This window comes from Pseudochaenichthys georgianus, chromosome 21, assembly GCF_902827115.2.
Source record: "Pseudochaenichthys georgianus chromosome 21, fPseGeo1.2, whole genome shotgun sequence".
Classification (NCBI taxonomy): domain Eukaryota; kingdom Metazoa; phylum Chordata; class Actinopteri; order Perciformes; family Channichthyidae; genus Pseudochaenichthys; species Pseudochaenichthys georgianus.
In genome coordinates this window covers 25,184,317-25,208,088 of record NC_047523.1, presented here as the reverse complement: position 1 = coordinate 25,208,088, position 23,772 = coordinate 25,184,317, and the positions used below count along the sequence as shown (strand labels likewise).

Genomic DNA, 23,772 nt, shown 5'->3' with positions numbered 1-23,772 from the left:
TGAATGAGAGACAAACGGGTCAACTTCAGAATGAGGACATATATATATAAACTTCAAAGGTGATAGATTTGATTCAAATAACTTTGTTTTTTAATAAAAACTAATTTTATTCTTGGGAACATTTCACATTTACAAGAAGAAATGTACTGACTAAACAAAATGTTGCAATTTTTTTACTTTAACTTGAACAAAACAGTGTTTTTTATATTCGCTAATCAGTGAATCAATAATCAATTAAAACTTATAATTAATGATTTTGATATGAAACAAGTGTATTTAATACTTAATTATATAAAAGAGAGAGTACTTCTGTGCTGCCTCATGGTGTGCAGGAGGTTATAGATATCTTCAACAGGAAGTGCTCACAGAGACGGTGTGTCTGACAGCGAGCATTCAGAGGACGAGAGATCCAGCATCTTGTGTGTGGTGATGTGGTTTAGGAGGTCAATAGGTGTCACAACACTAACCACCATCTGCCTCTGACAAGTTGACCCATCAGCCCAATCTGGAGAGACAGAGTAGACTGAAGTTACACTGACAATACTCTCTAAAAATCCTTAACAACAATATCAGCCTATACAAGCACATTTAAAGTGGACAACATTATCAAAATGAAGCAGCAATTGTATCACCTTCACACCCAAACCCATTACTACTGATCAGCTCAGGATGTGTGTTGCATGTTGTCATCCCTAATCTACCATCTGCAATTAAACAAATGCAAAATTCCAAAGAAAATGCTATCCGGCCATGATTTTCTTTTAAACCATAAAACACATAAGATAAACTGAGAATTGAGTTAGTACAAAAAAACGTTTCCTTCAACATCTAAATTTAAAAACAGTGTCTGCACGTACATGATTCTGCACAGTGAAGCTTAAGTAGGCCGAAGTAACAAAAGAGGAAATGTCTCCTTTTTTTTAGGGGAAGGGAGACTTTAAAATGAATATGTGAGTTTAAAGGCACTTTATGGATTCAATCAGTGTGCGAAAGGCTCCAGGCTTTTTCAAACACAGCAACAAATGTCCCTGTTTTAAGATTTCAGCCACTAGGTAGAGTCCAGTGGCGTCGCCAGATATACAGTAAATACGGTGTATATGTGTAATGTTCCTCTCGGGCTGCATTTAAAAATAAAATAGAGAAAATAAATAAAATAGCTTTTGAAAATATGTGCATCTTAAAAGTGCTTAATTTTAGATAAATCAAATAAAGTGTAGCAGCAGCTTGAGTTTCTCTTTTTCTTTGTTAACCGTTTCACACCATGACTTAACAGTTTCAGACGATTATAGAACAATATCGTCTTTACATATCATAACAATTGAACAGTTTAAAAGTTTCTCTTTCTTTCCCTCTTATATTGCAGTCCCTCTCTCACTTTGTTTTGTTCAGTGCAAGAATTGAGCTCGAGCTTGTCCTGCCAGGAGTTTACATCTGGGCTGAAATTGTGTCAGGGCCATTCTTCACACAATGCAGGTGCTCATTGGTTAGCCTGGAACGATATTTAGTTTGAATTTTGATCCTGGTGGACTGATCATATTGGGCTCTGAGACTGCTTATTTTTTGTGACCTCAGTTCTGACTTGAGAGGGAATGTTTGGTCAAACACAAACGTTTTGGCACTTTTAATGAGCGCCACGGTCTCTGAACAAATGAGACACACTGGCTCTGTGCTCCCAGTGGGTAGGATGAACATTAATGAGTCCGTCCACTCAGGGTTAAAAGCTCTGTTCTCACTGTCCACTTTCCTCTTCTTGGAGAGTGCCATGTGTAATTAATTATTTGTCTCTCTCTGTCTGCCGCTAACACGCCTGTTCACTCTCCTCTCCACTTCTCTCCCTGGCCCTTCCTCACTTCTCTTATTTTTCATTTCCTCGCTCCTCGGTCTCGGTCTCACCGGAAGTTGATTTGTCTGCGCCATCTTGAGTAGCATGCCGATGGCCTTATTTTTGCCGGAGGAGCGATAATGGAGGAGCTATAACCGAGGAACCACCAGACCATCCTTCGATTAAATCCTCAGACACTCACCCCGCCCCCTTACTGTGTATCGCTCACTGATTGGACGATGCAGTGCATGCACTGATCTGATGCTTCTTGACATGAGAGCAGTTTCCCAGCTGAGTGAAGAAAACACATGAACCTCACGGGAGTCACTCCTCAGTTTATACCGTGTTTTGTTTCAATTAATGTATCATTTAGTGACAAATATGTGATATATCTGAACAACAAAGTGGTCAAAAATCATTTTATTCATTTTTTGGAAACATTTTCATGATCGCTTTTTTCATTTTACATTTTCATTTATTGTCATTTCCATTCAGTCAGTCATTAAGTGCTATTTCAAATGTTAATATGCTACATATCCAAACAAACAAACAAAGTGTGCAATCCAATGAATGTTAATCTAACTGGGTTTTGATAGATAATCTGATGACAGAACTGTAAACAGAATAGCTGAAACCTTAACAAACTAAATAACTCAGTTACCTCTAATCATTAACCCATGTTTGTATAATTGAGTTAACTCTGTGTGTTGCTGCTAGCATACATAACACCTGACGTGGAAACGTTACTCGTGGATGGGGCTACAGAGCTACAAGAAAGACAGTCGAACCCGGTGCATTCCTCCATCTGAATGTGGTGCATTTTTTGCTAAATGTTTAGACAAATTGCTCGTGTTACCGCCCTTACATGCTAAACACTTATTGCACTTTTGGTAACGAGCATTGTCCACTTCAAGACGGGTAACATTTAACCACACCTTGGAGCGCTTCTCTCCGCCATCCCAGCCGTGTGTTGCTGCATGTAGCAGCCGCGTGTGTGTAAACTGCCCCGCCCCCTCGCACACGGGGGAGAGAGAGATCTCGTCTCGATTGGAAAGATCAAAAATACACCGACCATAGACGCATTTGTTTTGTCTTTTTGCATTAGAGACGAGTTGGCGACAATAAGACTGCGAGATAATGTTTGTGTAGCAATAATACATGACCTTTCTCTTTCTCAACTCGCTACTCGGAGGGAAGTCGCTGTCATATGCCTTGTGAACACTCCGATAATGCCTCTCCACGTTACCTTTCTTTGGCAAAGCGACGCTTGCTTTACAAATAAGGCAAATAACCTTTGAATGTGACATCGCAACAAAATATTCTTCCTCCCATTCTGGGTGGAAGTGGTATGTTTTTAGCTTTTTGCTCGGTCCCGCACTCATTTTGTTGTTTGTCTCTTGTGTTACCTTTTTACTATTAATGGTATCTCGGCACCAAAACCGTAGTTTCAAATACACACCGGTGGTTTCTGACTTGGCTCGTTGTCAGCCGGTAACCAGCTGCCCAGACATTTCGAGGGGAAAAAGGATGAAAACGAGGCGTTCGGGTGCCGTGGGAAGAACCTCCGTTTATTCACGTTCTTCAAGCTATATTGACACTGTATTGCATACATACAGACTAGATACTATTCATTTTCTGACCACTTTCTCTATACTTTCGTCTCTCTCCATAACTCCGCACTTCGCCTTGGCCATCACATTTCACACACACAGAGACTCCAAAACCCACAACCCCTTGCGGCTGCTACTCTTAAAGTGACAGGCCAAGCCTGTAACACTTGTTTGTCTCTTTAACTTAATTTGAGTTTTCCCGGCACTTGACTGATTTTGTATTGCTTTGCATTCTGGGTTAACAGACTGGAAACAATTTATGAATGACTCGCGATCTACCAGCATTGCCCCTGCGGTCGACCGCGGTCGACGTACTGGGCACCTCTGTAGCATCTCTGTAAACTACGTGTATTCACTGAATTTCACTCTCTGCCTTTAACGGCTCGTTGTAGCTCCAATAGCTTCAGCCCCCACCCTCCCTGTGAGCACAGTGTGCTCTGATTGGTCGGGACCATGCTGAACACGTAACATGAACGTGCCGGGCGGCGCGGTCCCGTGGGTTAGATGCGCGTTCATAATGCAGAGGGAAATAACTCTCAGAATAACGTTATTAGCACATTTTTACAACTTGACACGAATGTTTTTAATAAGGGCTATACAAGTGTTCATACTGGGTAGTTTATTTAGTTTAAAAAAAATTATCCAACGATTTACAGACCACTCTTTTCCCATGTAAGTCAATGGGAAAAAGTGTTTCCGGGCCTGGCAACCAAACGGAAGTGTAGTACCGCCGTTTGGCCACCACGAATATTTTCATCTGAGTCCGGCGCACTTCCTGGGGGCTTGGTAGTGACCCATCCATGGTAGTGACAGCGTCTCTCCATGCTTCCCTGGTGGGAGGGACTAGTCGCAGGGAAACTACGCAAGTGAGGGACGCAAGGAATCCATTTAACTGAACAGACCCCCTGTATCGCTAATTATTGTCTTCACTCACTTTCCTCTCCGCTTCTCTCTGCCGCGCTCTCGTCTCTTCTTCTGTGTTTCTCTCCCTGTATCGCTCACTCGTCTCTTTCGCCCCCTGTCGGCGGCGGTTAAAATAGAATCGCCCCGTCAAAATTGAAATCCCCTATTAATGTATTGATTATATAGGTCCGGGTCCGTATAGGTCGGTGTCTGGGTCCAGACCGCTGTCCGCCTGTTGCCGACCCCTGGAACTTTAGATAGTTCACTTTAGATAGTTCACTTTAGTCAGCTTCTGTGGTGCGCATCAGACGACAGTTTGTTACATTGTTTCATTTTTCAGAAGGTTCGGTTTGCGTTCACACGGGCAAAACTCAAACGGACTATAAACTTTAAACACAAGTCATGTGCACGGAAATGCTGTTCAACCATTGGTCAGACATTAAGGAGGTAAAAACGCAAATCCCGGCAATTTCTACCGGAGCCTCCGCCATGGAGCATCGGCACTTTCGGCAGGTTATTCTCATGCTGCTGTTAATCTGGAGATCAACAGACACTAGCGGCCCGCGCATATGATTATATAATCAGACAAGGTCCGTTAAAAAACATTATAACATAATGAGAGACGTTCTGCAGTAAGGAGGGGCGTTTCACCGACGACAGGTGTTCTTACTTTTATGTAGTTGACGGAGCATTTTTACTTTACACGACACTGTTCAACACTTAATTCTGCTTCACTCTTTAAATTAACAACCGCGGATGTCTTGAAAGACTCTTTCGCTAAAGATTTTTGAAGACAACCACGTTCTTGTGAGACGTAAATACTGCGCTTCCTATGTTTTGGTGCGGACTGCGTTCACACCAGCAATGAACCGCTCCAGAGTTTGCAAGCAAGCGTTCCGAGACCACCTATTTTAGCGTACCAGAGTCCGATTGTTTAGTTCACTTCAGAGGTCTCGGACTGCGTTCACACCGACCCAAATGAACCGCACCAAGCGGCTAAACGCACCAGGGTTAGATTCAACCGGACTATAAAAGGCTGGTGTGAATGCGCCGTTATCTCAGTGGGTCTTAAACGGTTTGGTCACAAATTATTCAAAAGATTATTTCCGCGGCACACCTTCATATGATCATTATAGTCTATATGGCAGTAAAACAAGAATAGAGTTTAAAAGGGGAGTGATTTGTAAAATATCCATAAAGAAAATCTGTTTACAGTTCTGTTTCATATGGGTGTTGAGAGATGTATCCATAGATCTCTTAATGTTGCTCTCAAAGTGCACCATATTGATGCTTTTAACTTCAATATTTAAAAAAAATCTTCCCGGGGGAATATCCCCCCGGACCCCCCTAGAGGAGGTGAGGTCCACCCCCCACTCATAAAAAATAGCACTTTACCCCTGCCTATATGCCGTGAGATGATTATCGAGCCTTTATTGTAACAGTCGCGGGTGTACTGTGTGTGCGTGTGGGGAGTGTTGCAGTAGAAAATTCCACTGTAGCGCCGCGGCCGCCGCCACTGTGGGCTAAGCCCTGAATGTTTTCAGGTCCAGGCGACGCCCCTGGTGGAGTCCTTTATCAACCCATCTGTGCTGAGTTGCAGAAAAGCAATAAGCTTACCAACCTAAACAAAATAGTATCTTACTCTGAGCCGCATCATTCACCACCAGGGCGAAGGGGTTGGTTTTGAGAATGTGGGACAGCTTGCCCAGGTTATCTGTCAGGTGCAGCTGGGAGAACAAGTGTAGGGAGTCCATCATGTAAACATGTTCACTTTGAATGCATGGAATGTTTTAGTATGCTAAACAATGTGTTTCTACGGACCGACCTGTTTGTAATGCTTACAGAGCACCTTGCTGACAGCATCTGAGAGTTGGACCTCTCCGGCCGTCACAGAGGACAAAATTGTTCTCAGAGTCACCATCCCCTGGATCACACTGTGGAAACACACAAACAGATAATCTATTAGCTATGACACAATTCCTATGGCTTTAAATGAGGAGTGTAAACTGTCTGTCCCGGTATAATGATATCAGTATTGTGATTAAATGTTCGGGACATTTCTGGAAGTCAAGTGTAGACGTAGGTTTACAAATCAGAAGTACACATTCAAAAAGAGAAAGCGGTACCACTTTACAATAAGACTACCCTTATAAAGGATTCATAAAGGGTTTATAATTAGGTTATTAAGGTTGTAAACACTTTATTAATCATTAAGAACCATTTATTAATCAGTTCTAATATAGTTTTCATACATCAACTCAGGCTCACTATTTGGCAAGATGACAGCCTTATATTGGCACTAGCTTACTTCGTTTTCTTCATCAGCCAGCATCCTTGGTATCTGTTGTTCACTGAGTTGATTCTCCCCCCCATCCATCTTGATGTTTCTTGGCATCTCTTTATGACCAGGGTTAACTGCCAAAAGGGAGCCTTGTAAAGTGTTAAACCATCACCAATCACCATTTATGAATGAGTTACTACCATTTATAAGTTATATTAAGCCTTAAAGGTATGCATAAATTAGGGCGTGGTCACATTGAGTGACAGGTCTGTCCACTGACTGCTGCTGTTAGATTTCTACTCTGCTAGCAGCTCCTTGCTGCTACAGGGGCTCAGCCTGCTCAACTCATCCGGGGAACATAACTTGAACTCGGCCGTGTTTGTTGTGCGTGTGGCCTTGTGGACTATTCTTCATATATATCGGACTATTGTGACTCGCTCTGCAGATAAAACAGACGGTGCATGAATGCGGTTTTGCGGTAAGTGAAATTCGAGAACTTTATTTATGTAATTGTCAGAGATTGGGCTATTCAACCAGTGCTATTTACAAAAAAACCAGCACATACAGAAGTGAGAGACATTACTCACTTGTATTGCAAAGATGCAAAGTGTGGAGAGAGTGGAAAGTGCCAGTGCCTCTCTGTTGGCCTTCCCTGCTGTGTCAAAATGTGTCCCCCAACGTTTCTGAGGAACCTGACATTTAACATTATATTCTAGTATCTATATACTTGACCTCTCACAGAATTATTTGATGATTTGTATACTGTACTTTGAATTAAGGTTCCAGTTTCAATAAAACCTGTACTATTTACACCTATGTTTTAGAGGCTTGCAATTTAGAACGAATACACTTTATTTTATTGGGTTACTCTTATTCTGACTATTTGGTGATGTAGTTCAGCCACCTGGTATTTCCCTCTCCAAATATGATGACCATCAGAGTGAGCATTCTTAACTTATCGGCTATTATGCCACTTATCCCCCGTTCTGAATTTGACTGTTTCAGAGAAGAGGTAGGCCTATGTCTAAAGAAATCTCATTTGCAATATAACTGTATACCAGATATGTCCATAAAACTACTGGTTAGTGTTCAATAGCACCCTAGACAATTCAGTAATGGTATATTTTTTAGGGATTACTGTTTTACTGATAAATGAGAGAAAAGTGATTGAGTCCTGTGTTCATCAAAAAGTACAATTTCCGTCTAAACTAAAGCTAAGTTTACAGGACTATAATTCAATATTCTTTTAGGTAAATAATTGTCTGACTATTTGGTGATGTAGGACAGCAACCTGGTTCATACCTCAGCAAATCTGAAGAGGAAAAGAGTGATCATTCTCACGTTATGGGCTTTTTTGTCACCTTTCCCATATTCGGCCTGGTCTAATTTGGCTCTTTTTCATTAATGGGAGACCCTAAAGATATGAAAAATCATTGTTGTGTTTTGTTCTACCTCGGGTAGGAGTATCTCAAAATCTGAGGGCCCTTCCTTGGACATACCTGGAGAAGGAAGAAATGGGTCTTCGGAATGATGGGAGTTAAAGACAAAAGGCGGAGACTAGTGTTGAAACTAGTGGAGAAACGATCAAGATGCCACCTTGTCCCTCTGATTAGACGGCATGTTAAGTCAGGAAGTAGCATTATTAGTGATGAGTGGAGGGCATACAGGAGAGTGCTGAGTAACATGGGGTACAACCACTACAACATAAACCACAGCAGGTGTTTTGTGAACCCCCAGACTGGCAGTCATATCCAACATATAGAAAGAGCTTGGTCGGCCATCAAAGGTCCGTAGACTGAGAGGAAACCGTACAGAGAGTTTGTTGGAGGAACACCTCAAGGTTCTTGAATGGTCATCTTGGCTTGGCTCTGCTCACCCTGATGAAGCTTGGACGCTTGTTCAAGGATATACACAAAGCATTTCCAGTCTGAGTACCATTATGTCTTACCAAGTCTTTCATTTATGACTGAGAAAAGCTTTTATGTTTAAATATGTGTATCAGCCATACTAAATAGTGATTATTTTGAGTCCTGATTTTCTTCATGTGTGAAGAAAATGTTTTGCTTGGTTCTGTTGCATCTTACTTTGCATTTCATGTGAAAAATGTGTATTAGGTCAGCGTGAATGTTATAACTCATTCATAAATAGACATGTGTATTAAACTTAAAAACAACGCACCCTTTCAGTAGTTATAAATGTTAGTGACTCATCAATAGATGGTGATGTGTTTCACACTTTACAATAAGGCTCCCTTTTACCAATTATAAATGGTAGTAACTCATTAATAAATTGGAATGTGTTTTACACTTTACAATAAGGCTCCCTTTCAGTAGTTATAAATGTTAGTGACTCATCAATAGATGGTGATGTGTTTCACACTTTACAATAAGGCTCCCTTTTGGCAGTTATAAATGTTAGTAACTCATTAATAGATGGTCATAAGAGATGCCAAGAAACATCAAGATGAATGGGGGCAGAATCAACTTGGTGAACAACAGATACCAAGGATGCTGGCTGATGAAGAAGATGAAATAAGCTAGGTAGCCAATATAAGGCTTAGCAGTACAGATACATGTGGGCTCACTATTTGGCAAGCAACCGGTCACAGTTGCCCTGTTTATCTCATATCTTATAAAAGCTTATTAATTATTTATAAAGCGTTCACAACCTAATTAATAAATTACAAACTATTCGTAAACCCTTTATAAGGGTAGTCTTATTGTAAAGTGGTACAGAGAAAGCTATGAACATGGACAATACAGCTCATAAATAGCATATATAGCAGGGCAAAGAAGACATGCAGACAAAGCAAATGTTAAAGAGTGTGAAGCTGTGTTTACAAACTGCAACCAACAAAACCTGATCATTGTGCCTTTAATGCAACCTGAGGAAATGTCGGCTATTCTGTTGAAATTGGGCTATATAACTTAAACATAATTGACTTTAATGATTGAAATAAATAGTGGAAGACCCAGGGGTTTCGATAGTGGGAAAATATATATATATTAAATTAATGTAATCATTTATAGTATACGTCTTTAAAAACAGCAGGTTGTGCTATTAGAGGAGGACCAGATAAAAACAAAGTTGTGTATGAAAACAATCAAACATTCTTTTGAAGAGATATACCCTGACTTATCGACGACTGGGGCCTGGTCGAAGGCTTTCTGCTTCAGGATCTCGATGGTTTTCTGGCAGGACACAGACGGTAACACAGTGAAGGTGGCAGACAGCTTCAGACACTGGACCGTCATGTTCCACCACCTTAAAGAGAGAGGAAGTTATTTGACATCTGGATAAGGTTTCCCGTTAGCCTTATGGTTAACTTTCTCACCAGGGTTTGAGGTCCATTGGCTCCTTGGGGCTGAGAAAGCCCTTTTCACACATCCAATTGTCATTCAGGAACTTTGACCTGGACGTAGCAATGAGTTTGTGCACAAAACAAAACAGATAATTGGCGACTCTTGTTTTTGATATAATACCACGTTTTGGTTAGGCTTGAGACTAAAGTTGTTACTTTCCATCATTAATAGGGGATGCAGCCAGCAATGTGTTGTTGTGTGTCTTCCCCTAATAGCCAGGCCCTTTGGTTTAGTATCAAAGTGTCTGTCTGTTTCCTAGTGGTGGACAGGCAAATTAAAACAACAGATAATCCTGACTGGACACTTGTTTTGTGGCCAACTATTTATTTAGCTGAGATCACAAAAGCTCAAAGATGTATAAAAAAAACTAAAATAAATTAAGAAAATATTTAAATAAAAGCAAATAATTATTCAAATAGCAACAACAACAATCGAATCCAGTAATCATAATGAGAAGCAGCCAACGTTCAGTAGAAGACACCAAAACACAAGGATAACAGTGAGGCTCAGTTAAATCAAGTAGAATTAGCACCATGTTAATTGGATGTTTATCTTTCTGGGTGTCAATATTATTAAGTAATGTTACGAGAGTTCATTAAATCTGTGTCTTACATGTAGTTGCGGACAGAGTCTGCCAGGATGACCACACAGCGCTGTCCCTCCTCCAGCTGCTGAGCCATCTTCACTGCTGCTGCCATGGCCGAGCCAGAGCTGCCACCTGCAGAAAAAAACAAAAAGGAATTCAAACTTAATGAGAGGAAACTAATGACTGTAGCAAAATGTACAATATCAGGAAAACCTGAACGGTATCACAGTGATCGTACCACAAAGAAGGCCCTCTTCTCTGATCAGCTTGCGACACATGGTAAACGTCTCCATATCAGTCGATGTATACCACATGTCAACAAGCTACATGAAGGGAGAGGGAAACACATGATTATTGCTCAGTGTGCAGATTAAACCAAAATGTGCATCTTGCACAGTTTAAATGTATGCATGAACAAACTCTCTCACAGATCTGTCCAACACTGTTGGGATAAAGTCGTATCCAATGCCTTCCACTTCATAGGAAGTCTTATTTTCATTTGATCCAATCAGAATGGAGCCCTCCGGTTCCACAGCAACTATCTGAAACATAGAAAACAATAGTGAAAACTGTAAACTCTGAAGTATAAAAATGTAAAGTCAGCACCACCGCCCTGAAACATAAACTCAACTGTACATCACATGTTCTCCATACACATCTTCTAATCGTTTTAGCTAAATAAAAAGCAATAAATGAGGTTCTTATTCACAATGAGGTGTGTGTCTTGCCTTGACATTGGGGCACCTCTCCTTCAACTTCCGAGCTACACCAGTTAGTGTCCCACCTGTGCCAACTCCTGCCACCAACATGTCCAATTTCCCTGGAAGCAAAAGCAACCCTTTCTTTTCCAATCTTTGTTTAGCATAAATCTACACAGGACATTTATGGCTATTCCTTGAATTTGTTTTACACATGTTGGTCTTCTAAAGTACTAAGCATAGAGCATCACTGAGCTACATCATATTTTGTGGACTGCTGTACAATGTTAAAGCGCAAACCACCACACTGCTCCAGTATCTCTTCAGCTGTGGTGTCGTAGTGAGCCAGAGGATTGCTGGCATTACGATATTGGTCCAGGATGTGTGAGTTGGGTATCTGGCTCTTCAGACGCCACGCCATGATTATGTGAGACTCTGGGGAGTCGAAGGCAGCAGCAGAAGGTGTGCGCACTACTTCTGCCCCGAGAGCTCTCAGCACATCCTCCTAAAAACATATAGTGAAATTACATTTCATTAGCCACTCGTCTATAATGCACTAGTATTGATCATTAAAGGAGGACTACAAATTGACCATTTCCATATCTATTACTCAATTACTATATCAAAACATTTGTTTACAAAGTCTCAAACTATGCTTTCAATATAATCAAAATCTCATTCATCCAGTCATATGCTCACTACTTCACAAACACATACATGTTTGCATTAAACATGTTATTTAAAACACTTCAACATAAATAGTCCATGTTTGTGCAGCGACTCTGTGAGACAATGGACAAGTCCAATGTATTAAATCATGAGCTGAAGTGAAATTCATTTGGGTTAAAGTTAAATGAGACTTGGATTGCACTGCAAGCATTTTGTGAGGGTTTGTCAACTCATGTTTTGATATAGATTTGTCGTTGTTAAATGTGTGTTCTCTTATCCATATATTCTTCGTTCATCATGGAGCCGTGCCAGAAAAACTATGTTTTTCTCCAAAAATGTAAGCTAATGCAGGATGAGGATCTGCCACATGATCATTTTGTTGGTAATATTCCTTTAAAGGAGTTGTGTACCTTCTCCCTGCTCATCCTCTCAGGCATGGTTATGATGCAGCGGTAGCCTTTCACTGCAGCTGTGAGGGCGAGGCCGAGACCTGCAGACGACCAGAGGAGAATTCAAACAACGTGCCATGTTCCTTTAAAGGTGGGGTAGGTAAGTTTGAGAAACCGGCTCGAGTTACACTTTTTGTTATATTCCATGGAATGCTCTTAACATCCAACATAGCAATGAATATCATATTTATTTTATTTATTCATTTATTTAACAGGGACAGTGCACATTAATGAACATTTCTGTAAATGTGCCAGAGTTAGCCAAGAGGCTATTTTTCATCTGTAGTCCCTGGACAGATTTTAAAAGTCAACCTAAAACACATTTCATTTTAAACAAGTAAATACAATACATTTAAAACAAGCAACAGTCATTACTGGGATACTTAAATAAAACAATTTAAAATATAGAACATTAAAACAAAACAAAAGAACATGTTAAAACACAGGCGGTGGATTGTAAGGAGCAGAAGATTGGGTCAGTGTTGGCAGAGCTGATTCCTCACTAACCAGGTTTTGAGTTGGGATTTAAATAAAGTGAATGTGGTCTGGTCTCTGATTGGAGGTGGGATCGAGTTCCATTGCTGAGCAGCTTTAACAGAAAATGAAGACTGACTGAAAGAACTTTTTCTGAGTGGAATAATGCAATCTCCTCTCGCTGCACCTCTTGTTACCCTAGTTGCAGTTGTGCGTATGTTAATAAACTGTCTAAGAGGAGGTGAGGTAAGGCCGTTGACAATCTTGTAAAAAAGGCAAGCATTTGCATGTTTAATGAGGTTTTCCCAGCTTAGCAAGTTGTATTTTGGAGTATTGGGCAGTGATGCGAAAAAACAGATTTTTTTGTCCAGTATTTTGAGTGTTTGTTTGTACAATGACTCCAGTGGTTTTAATGTTGTTGTACTGGCATGTGACCAGGTAGTTAAACAGTAGGTGATGTGTGAGAGAACCATAGAGTGTGTGTACATCAGAGATGCCTCAATTGACATGTAATCTCTGGTGAACCTACAATTCGACAGACTGAATTTGACCCTATTACATATTTTTTTAACCTGAGCCTTGAAATTGAGTGTTGAATCAATCATGACTCCAAGGTATTTGTATTGTGACACCACCTGTAGCCTCTCCCCTGATACAAAAACATCTGGCGCAACACAAGAGGACTTTGTTTTGGTGAAGAAGATGCATACTGTTTTACAAATATTTAGTTGCAAACAGCAGTGTTCCAACCAAGTTGTTACATGAACCATGGTGTTTGTCAGTTCATTAGCCACTTGTGTCATATTGCTTCCATGTACATATATTACAGTGTCATCTGCATACATTTGGATGTTTGTGTCAGGACATACAGATGGTAAATCATTTATATAGAGCGAAAATAGTAATGGTCCCAGGATTGAACCTTGTGGGACCCCTGTCGAAAGATGAAGGTCAGCAGATTCATGATTTTGAACTCTCACATACTGAGATCGGTTAAACAAATATGATTCTAACCATCTAAGTGTTTGTGAAGAAAAGTTAAAACTGGAAAGCTTAGATATGAGTATTTTATGATTAACAGTGTCAAAAGCCTTTTTTAGGTCAAAAAACACAGCTCCTACAACACCACCTTTATCCATTTTTTTATTTGATTTGTTCTGTAAAAAAACAGTTGGCGGTCTCTGTTGAGTATTTTGCCCTAAAGCCAAATTGCATTGGATGCAGAGAAAATGTACTAGTGTTTAAATGCTCAATGATTTGCTCAGACACAAGTTTCTCAGCAACCTTTGACACTGTAGGAACGATACTAATTGGCCTGTAGTTACAGGAAGACATGGGGTCTCCACTTTTGAATATTGGGATAACTATAGCTGGCTTCCAAACACACTTGGAAACATTCCCTGACTGAATGAGAGGTTAATCATTTTGGCAATAGGATTAGAAAGTGTTGTGCTGAGATCTTTTATAATAACCATGTCCATGCCAAGTATATCCTTTGTTCTCGATGCTTTAAGTGATCCAATCACTTTTGTAACTTCAGATTCAGTGATATTTTATGCTGAAAGCCGGCTCAATTGTATTAACATAACAAAAATGTGTGCAGTCAGTTGAGAAACACTGTGCAATGGTTGCAACAGAAATCAATGAAGTAGTGGTTTAAAACTTCAGCTATGTCAGCTGGATTGTGCTTTGACAAAAAAATCCATTAAAAAACGTCATCTCTGGAAGCCGTAGTACTGCCTGTCAGCTTTCCAACTGTGCACACATTTATCTCGTTCCCTCATTGGTCATGTGCACGTTCGTGTGTGTTGGAGGAGGGGCTCTGTAAGGAAGTGGCAGATTTGTTCCGGCTGTGTATTTTCACATTCTAGCGCACTCAAGCTGGTTTCTCCAAAATTACCTACCCCACCTTTAAGTTATAATTTTCTGTGTTCTCGCCTTGATAACAAGCTGTTCCTACATCTTTCTTTACAGATACCTGTGTTGCCAGAGGTGGGCTCGATGATTGTATCTCCTGGTTTGAGGATCCCGGCTCGCTCAGCGTCTTCCACCATCCGCACGGCGATCCTATCTTTCACGCTGCCGCCTGCGTTGAAGAACTCACACTTGGCTACTAAAAAACACATTTAAAAAGAAACATGAGTGTTGAAGTTTGATTAATCGTCTCTGCTATTATGTTATTGTTTATCACTGTTACAGTATAGGACGCACAATCCAACAAGTTAGCATTGCAGGTTGCTTTCTTCCTTTTTCCCAACATAATTTTTTTGTGTATAGTATTATTTTAAGTTATTTCATCGGTTAACTATAACAGAACAGAAGCTTATTCAGTTTTTGCAGATTATCTGATCAATTAGTGACAGGGACGGCAGGTGTGCATCATTATTTCATCTGAACAGACTGGAACTAGTCTGACTGACCAAGTTGTAAAAAAACCTGCTGAGTGACATCCAATTCAAGTTTCACTCAAAGATATTTTCTTTGCATGCCAGCAGTAAATGAGGAATGTTACATGAAAGTGTTGCTTGTTATTCCTGTTATTTTGTTTAAGAAAATGTTTTCTGTCACTTCACTATGGTATTTGTTTGTGATAATTCAAAGTTGTATTATTATATAAAGCTAAAAGTAACGATTTTACCAAAAAAGAACGTTTACTTACAAATATCACACTTGAGTCCAAACTCTTTAGGGATTCTGTTCAAACGAACCAGAGGTGTGTCTCCAATTTGTCCAAGGATGTTGGGGAGGATGCTGGGGGGCTCCATGCTGTGATTGAGTGAAAAAGAAAATGTACAATCAGCAGTTAGTAAATACAATAGGATATTGTCACTTTACCTTATGAAGGTAATTTACATGGAAGGGATCCCTGTGGAGTATTTAACCACTGTTATGGCCATATTGAAGAATGTTTTTATGCCAATGGGTTCTTACTATTCAACAAATCAACAGGTGGCGGTGACATAAACACAAAAACATGCAAACAAAGGCAGGGAAGAAGAAGACTGCAATTTCTGATGAAAGACAGTAACAGTTTCAGATTTCAAAAACATTGCAAATTCATTGAACAGGTTTGTTGGATGGATACACAAAATATGTCTTATTACTTTGCTTACCAAAAAACTCCACAGAGTGTCTTTAATAGAGCAGAGTTAGCATCAATGTCATAGTATTACAATTGTAATTATCTACAGCTGTGGTTTCCCTGAAAATAACTCAAAATCTGCAGAAATGGCTTGCTAACACAGCTGAGTCTCTGTTTAAAGTTGTTTTGTATTTCTGTTTTTATCTATTTAACTTTTTATATGAATTCCCCTCACAATGTTTTTGTTACGTACTAATCCATACTAAATGATTACATTATCAATAAGGTTTTCAAATATTGATTATTTCATCACTTTAAACTGATTATTTTAACAAAGGCAAATATTGATTTCTATCTGACTAACATCACCCTCACCGTGCTTGGAGGCTGTGTGGAGACTCTGAAATGAGTGCACCCAGGCTCCAGGTACATCTGCTGGGCACATCAGGGCTGGTCCAGTTCCACTTGTCAGCAGATTTGTCTCTGTAGTCCGGCTCAAAATTACTTCCCATCCCACTCTCATGGTGAGATTCAAGCTGGCCTTTAAGACAATCCTGTTCTTCATTTGCAGATAACATGTGACGACTGGCAGACATTTGACCCTGACTGATATCTGCTTTTATAATATTTGCTGGAACTGGGCAAAGGGTAGAAAATTCTTCAAAAACATGTACTTAAAATGTACTGCATGGATCACCTGTATGGAAATAGGAGAGGTATTACAAGCACACATCCAACATTAACAAAATCCTGACTTTAATCAATAAATAGCATTTTCTTTCTACTTAAAGAAAATGTACTTAGTACTTGAGAGTTTGACACAGTTTGGACTTTGTGAACTAACCGATTATTTCACAGAAAGGTTTAAAACAGTTGATTATATCACCAGAAAGAGAGATGCTGTTCTGAATATAGAAGTGCAATTTAGGAGGAGGTTAATGAAAATGATCTTTGGTCTTGTTCCTGTCATGTTTACATTGTAAAACACATTTTGATTTGTCAAGAACAGCAACTTTGCCCGATTTAAAATAAATTATGATGCTAATAATCTTGTAGACTACTTTTAGATGCAGGACTTTACTTGTAATTAAGTCGTTTTTAAATGTGGTATTACTACTTATATTTCAATATATCTTAGTATGTTGTGCACCTCTTAATATGTAATACTTTTATTAACCAACTTTTTAGACTAAACGTGATATGTAGAATTTTTTTTACAGATTAAGTGATGGAATAATCATTGGCTTAATTTCTGTTTATGAGTTATAAGGAAGTTGCAAAAACATTTGAGTGGGCATAATAGGTTAATAATCATACTGTATCTTGAACAATACCGATTTTGATGTAGTCTTTTGTTCTATTTTATTTGACAGATGGTCAAAAATAAGCAATCCAGATAAACATTCTATCATTTAATTTAAAGAAAAAGATCCTATTGATCCTTTTGATTGGACAATATAGGCCTACAATTTAAAATGTTATATTAATTCACGATAACCATTACAACAATTGTCCCAGACATTTTTTGGTTACTTCTCATACTGCCAACATGAAAATAAAGATCGATGCAATAGTTACTTTCTGTGTAGAAAACACGTTGAGGGTTAGGGAGCTTTGCACTCACCCATCAGCCGAGACATGATGCTTTCAGGTGACATGAAGACTGAAGTCGAATAGTCCATTTAGCTTAGGAACCTTCCTAATGGAGTGAAATGACCCGGAAGACCCTCAGTGATAAGTGCCGTTCGAATTCTCTAGATGAAAGGAAGGCCCAATCCCAAACCACTCCCTCGACCCTACCCCTCCGTGACGGAGTGAACTCCGTCTGTAGCCACACTCGCAGCTCAACGAAGCTCCCTCCTGTCAGATGGAGGGAGTAAATACAGCAGCAAACTTTGGGACGGCCTCCCCTCTCTCCGGCAGAAACAGGAAATGCCGTAACTGTATGTAACAACGGTTTCAAATCAGCATCTCTTAGACAAAAAGTTTAAATGAATAACTCAAATAAAACTCCATACATCTTTCATTGTGTTTCAAAGCTCTTTTAGTTTTAAACCTGATGTTTAAAAGCTTCTAAGTGTTTGCAACGGTCTGTAAATATACACAACTTTATAATAAAATGCACACATTTACCTTTTTCTAGACTAAACACAGGTATAAGTAAAAAACATATGAGGTTATCATGAGGTTGTTAACATCGCAATTTATCAGTGGATGTTTGCTGGAACTACTTGTAAACAGCGTGTTTCCTGGCGGACACACACAGCGTGACTCCGGTCAGGTAGACTAGGGTTGCGTTCCGATAATCCAAAAATCAGCTCCTAAATTCTAACCCTATCTCCTATTCCTTGACCTCTGAGTGAAACGTCACGGGGTTCAGGGATAGTGGATAGGAGAATTCAAAAGGACTTAGGAGAAGAGACTGCGGTACTTTAGAGAATCCAAATGCACTTTCACTATCCGACGTGTTTATGATGCGCCAGCGGACGTCATGAATGTGCGTCAGCTGCTGTGGGGAAACTATGGAAACTACAGTTTTCTATACAGCGGACTACAACATGGATGTTCAATAAGAACCACGGACTACTGTAAACTCATCTAGAGACTCTTTCACACACAGTGACGTCACGACCTACCCACAATGCAACGCGCGCCATATATATAAATACGCCATTTTCCTGGAGGTGCAAATATCCTGGAGGTGCTAATATAAACAGCTAGCTAACGTAGCCAGGCAGAGCGCACTAGATTTTTTTCTGAATTAACGACCGAAGAAATCGCTGCATGTTTTCGGATTACATCTCTGGACTTGAGGGGTGTGCTCTAGGTCGTTACCAGCGTAAACTAGAGCTGTGTGGGTTGTCGGATTGCCTTTACAGACTGCCTGCAGATGTATGGAAAAACGACTCGAAAGTGGCCTTCGGTCGATTTTGGCAGCATCTACGTCTATCTTCTGGAAACACCAGGTGAATACCCCCACTTGTCACAATAATATTATCATGCCATTGCATATATCTGGTATTTTAGAGTTGACTAGATATTGATTAAAGCAATAGACTATGATATTCTGCTTGCACCTCACGTGAAATGGCGGATACCGGAAGTACGGTGTCGCCCTCGGCCCAATACCCGTATGTGTGTGTGAAACGTGGACAACAGAGAAACATATTCTTCATGACCAAAGTTGGAATTGAAATAAAAAAGGAAAGTGAAACTTATGCTCGAGTCGTCACCCTCTCCCTCCGGTCCACATTAATACAAATGATCACAATACGTATGATTGTATGAAAATATCTTAAAATCAATACAAATGTATTTATTATAAATGTTAGTGTTAAGGGAAATGTTTACATATGTCCTCAGTTATTGTATGTAATACTATTATTGTACCACTGTGAGGCACTGTAGTATTACGTGCTACGTATTGACCAGTCTTGCGTCATGTAAATGAGGGTGTGTTCACCTGATGCACGTGTACACTGTCTATGTTTGTTCTCTTCTAAGTTAGCTCGGCTGAGCGAGGAATAAATCATGCTCAAGGGCTAAACAGTTCATCGTCTCCAATATTTCTCTCCGAGTGCAGCGTAAGAAGAAGCTGCCATCCTAAACCTCAACAGGTTATGGGCCCATGAGTCATTCGGGGAGAAGTTTGAAGATGTATCACCGTCAGAAAGTCACGGCGAACAGCGTGCTAACGGGATAGCAAGATAAGCTAACATGGATCATCGAGGGACAAGCAGGTTGCCTCGACTGATGTTCGACGGAGATTAAACTAAGTATGAACTGTGGGAGACTAAAGTGTTAGGACACCTTCACCTATTAGGGTTAAAGAACACGATTCTAAGAGAACCAAATAGTGAAGCCGAGATAGCGGCAGACGGCAAGAAAAATGCGGACGTGTATGCTGAGCTAATACTTTAAGACGACAAAAGCCTCTCGCTAATTATGAGGGATGCGCCCGACAATGCAAGAGAAGCCTTAAAGATATTAAGGGGATATTATTCCGGGAGGGGAAAACCCCGGATAATAAACTTGTATACCATGTTGACATCACTTCAGAAGACGAACAGTGAAAGTGTCACAGATTATATCATACGGGCAGAAACCACCATCACTGCGCTACGGAACGCAGGTGAAACGTTAGGCGATGGCCTACTGATAGCCATGGTCTTAAAAGGACTGCCTGAGATGTTTAGACCATTTGCAATACACGTGGCACATAATGATGACAATATAACGTTTCCAGAGTTCAGGACAAAGCTAAGGAGTTTTGAAGACATAGATAAATTAAGCACGACAGAGTCGAGTGATAACGTGATGAAGACTCAAGCGAGACCCGGACGGCGCCCCGCCAAGCAAGGTGCATATGACAGGAACAGTGACAATGCCGATATTGAGTGTTTTAAGTGCGGCACAAAAGGCCACAGATGGCGGCGACGCAGATTACGTCTTCAGGATAAAAGACGGAGAAAACAGGGTCCAGGAGAATGGCCTGATGGTCGACACAGGAGCCACCTCGCACATCATCACGGACATCACCAAGTTAAAAAACTTCGATTACACGTTCAAGCCAGAGACACACTGCGTGTAGCTGGCAGATGGTACCCGGTGCAACGGTGTCGCTCAACGCAAGGGAGAAGCAGAGGTTTGCCTGGTCGACAGCGGAGGACGGTGACATACCACTACGCTGAGAAAGGCATTGTTTATACCGTCATATCCCCAGGACATCTTCTCAGTGAAGGCTGCGACCGCCAGCGGAGCCACGGTCGTTTTCAAGCAGGGAAAAGACGCTTTGATACACAAAGACGGAACCAGGTTTGACATTCATGTGTACAACAGGTTGTATTATTTGCACACTGAAGGTGAGAATAGTGACAAATGCAATGCTTGCCATGATGTACAGACGTGGCATGAAATACTAGGCCACTGTAATTATGACGATGTGCTACAACATTTTGCAAAATGTGGTTGAAGGTATCCAGATCAAGGGCAAAACAGATAGACCCGACCAAGAATGTGAGGTGTGTATTCAGGGGAAATTTGCACAAACCAGAAATAGAAACCCTGATAGTAGAGCAAAGGCTCCATTACAAATGGTACACACGGACCTAGCCGGTCCAGTAGCTACAGAGTCAAGAGATGGTTACAAATAGGTACAGTCATTCACTGATGACTACTCTGGTGCAATATTTGTATATTTTCTAAAAACTAAAAGTGACACGGTACAGGCAACGGAAAAATTCCTAGCAGATACAGCCCCATACGGGAAAGTGAAGTGTATAAGGTCAGACAACGGCACAGAGTTCACATGCAGGGATTTCCAAACGTTGTTAAGGAAAAATAGGATAAGATATGAGACGTCAGCCCCGTACTCACCCCACCAGAACGGTACAGCTGAGAGAAGCTGGCGTACTCTTTTTGAGATGGGTAGGTGTATGCTAACTGAAAGTCAGCTACCAAAACAGTTATGGAACTACGCAGTCCAAACAGCAGCCATAGTACGTAACAGATGTTTTAACAGGCGTACAGGACAAACCCCTTACCAGATGCTGACTGATAAAAAGCCTAACGTCTCTACAATGCAGAAGTATGGGTCTGTATGTTACACATACAAACAGGACAAAGGAAAACTTGATTCCAGGTGTGGTCTATCACCCAGATACTGAGAAAGTACAAAAGCACAGGCTAGTCAAGTTTGTAAACAAGGTAACTGGAGAAACAGACACAGACATTTGGGTCAGACCCAAATGATGACAAAGACAGTGTGAGGCAGCCTAGGGCTAGCAGGGTCACACAGGAGATACATGAGAGCACAGAGAATGCTAAAGAGACTAGTGCACAAAGTGACAGTCCAGTAACTATGTCTGACGACATTAGCAAAACACAACCAAGTGGGACAGATGATGAATCTGAGGGTGGGAGATACCCGACTAGAGACAGAAGGAAACCAAGTCACTTAAAGGACTTTGTAACTGAAGACAGTGATAGTGATGGGATTCATACTACCGTAGACTACTGCTACAGAGCAGTATGTGGCATTCCACAGACATTTAAGGAGGCTATGACGTTAACTGACTCAAGAGAGTGGGTCAAAGTCATGGATGACGAAATCCAATTATTAAACGACAACAACACATTTACCCTGACAAATCTGCCAAAAGGCAAAAAGACAGTGGGGGGCAAATGGGTTTACTCTATCAAAAGTGATATTGAGGGAATGGAGAAGTAGATTTCAAACAGTCGGATGGATGTGTAAAGATGTCACAGGAAACATATGTTAACAAGATACTGGAGAGGTTTAACATGCAAAACTGTAAACCCAGAGAAACACCCTGTGATCAAAAACTTGACTATACAGAAAATGCAGTGAAAATGGATGATGTCAGGATGTACAGAGAGGCGGTCGGCAGCCTTATATACCTGACCACATGTACAAGGCCAGATTTAAGTGTTGTTGTGAGCAAACTATCACAATATTTTGCTGAGCCTACAAAGGAGCAGTGGGTAACTGTGAAACATGTATTAAGATACCTTAGAGGCACTATAGAGAAAGAGTTGTGTTTCAGAAGAAACAATAGTGAGAAGCTAGGCTTACTAGCCTACAGTGATGCCGACTGGGCAGCTGATGTCACCGACAGGCGCAGTACCACAGGATACTGTGTAAGCCTCAGTAAGAACAGCTCTTTAGTCTCATGGAAGAGTAAGAAGCAGCCTACAGTGGCACTTTCCACCTGTGAGGCGGAATACATGGCTCTGGCCTCAACTATACAAGAGTGTATATATCTAGACCAGTTACTGGAGGGTATCGATGATTACAAATATACACAAACCGTAGTGTATGAGGACAACCAGGGAATAATTGCTCTAGCCAAAAACCCTGTGAGCAGACAGAGGTGTAAGCACGTGGACATAAAGTACCACTTCATAAGATCAACTGTAAAGGATGGGAAACTAACTCTGGTGTACTGCCCTACTGAAGAGATGGTGGCAGACATCATGACAACCTGTAACCAAGCTGAAACTGAAGAAGTTTGCAGGAATCGTTTTTGGAGTTTAAAATGTGTGAGGAGGTCCACATTTTCATTTTGTTTACATTTGTAAACAACCTGAGAACAAGTGGGGGTGTTAAGGGAAATGTTTACATATGTCCTCAGTTATTGTATGTAATACTGTTATTGTACCACTGTGAGGCACTGTAGTATTACATGCTACGTATTGACCAGTCTTGCGTCATGTAAATGAGGGTGTGTTCACCTGATGCATGTGTACACTGTCTATGTTTGTTCTCTTCTAAGTTAGCTCGGCTGAGCGAAGGAATCACCTGTGAAGCAGAGGAATAAATCATGCTCAAGGGCTAAACAGTTCATCTTCTCCGTCTCCAATATTTCTCTCCGAGTGCAGCGTAAGAAGAAGCTGCCATCCTAAACCTCAACAGTTAGTCCTTACCATCTATCACTGTGTATATCACCATTCAAACATCTTTTAAAAGTTGAACAAACCCCACACAGCTCAGTAAACACTGTGAAATGTTGACTTTATTTGATCATTTCAGTAAAAACTAACGTTCATATTTCTCTTTTTGATTATAATACTGATGAACGTTCAGAAAAAAGCACTTTGGCAACTTAAATCTGTGTATCTACCGTCCAATTGTTTTTCTTTATTAGACACTGTTACGTTCCCTCTTGGCTAGGGGTACAAAAGGGAAACGACACGACCAGTTTGGAATTGGTAATTGTTACCGGTGGTTTATTTGTAACCAAAAATGATAAACACAAGAATGTACCCAAACAGTTTGACACCAACAAAGGGCCAAACTGTTACTGGTTAACAAGA

General features: G+C 40.6%; 1 protein-coding gene across 1 annotated transcript; it reads right to left on the bottom strand.

Annotated features, from left to right (window-relative positions):
- Positions 1-321: 321 nt before the first annotated feature.
- On the bottom strand, positions 322-16,525 carry cbsb (cystathionine beta-synthase b). Its single transcript, XM_034110400.1, has 14 exons — positions 16,312-16,525; positions 15,514-15,620; positions 14,833-14,967; positions 12,342-12,421; positions 11,563-11,767; positions 11,293-11,384; positions 10,993-11,106; positions 10,803-10,887; positions 10,591-10,696; positions 9,951-10,028; positions 9,746-9,880; positions 6,161-6,269; positions 5,978-6,062; positions 322-505 (listed from the first exon to the last, which is right to left on the bottom strand). The coding sequence occupies exons 1-14, from the start codon at positions 16,512-16,514 to the stop codon at positions 363-365; spliced, it is 1,677 nt and encodes a 558-aa protein (XP_033966291.1). The 5' UTR covers positions 16,515-16,525; the 3' UTR covers positions 322-362.
- Between the last annotated feature and the right edge of the window lie 7,247 nt (positions 16,526-23,772).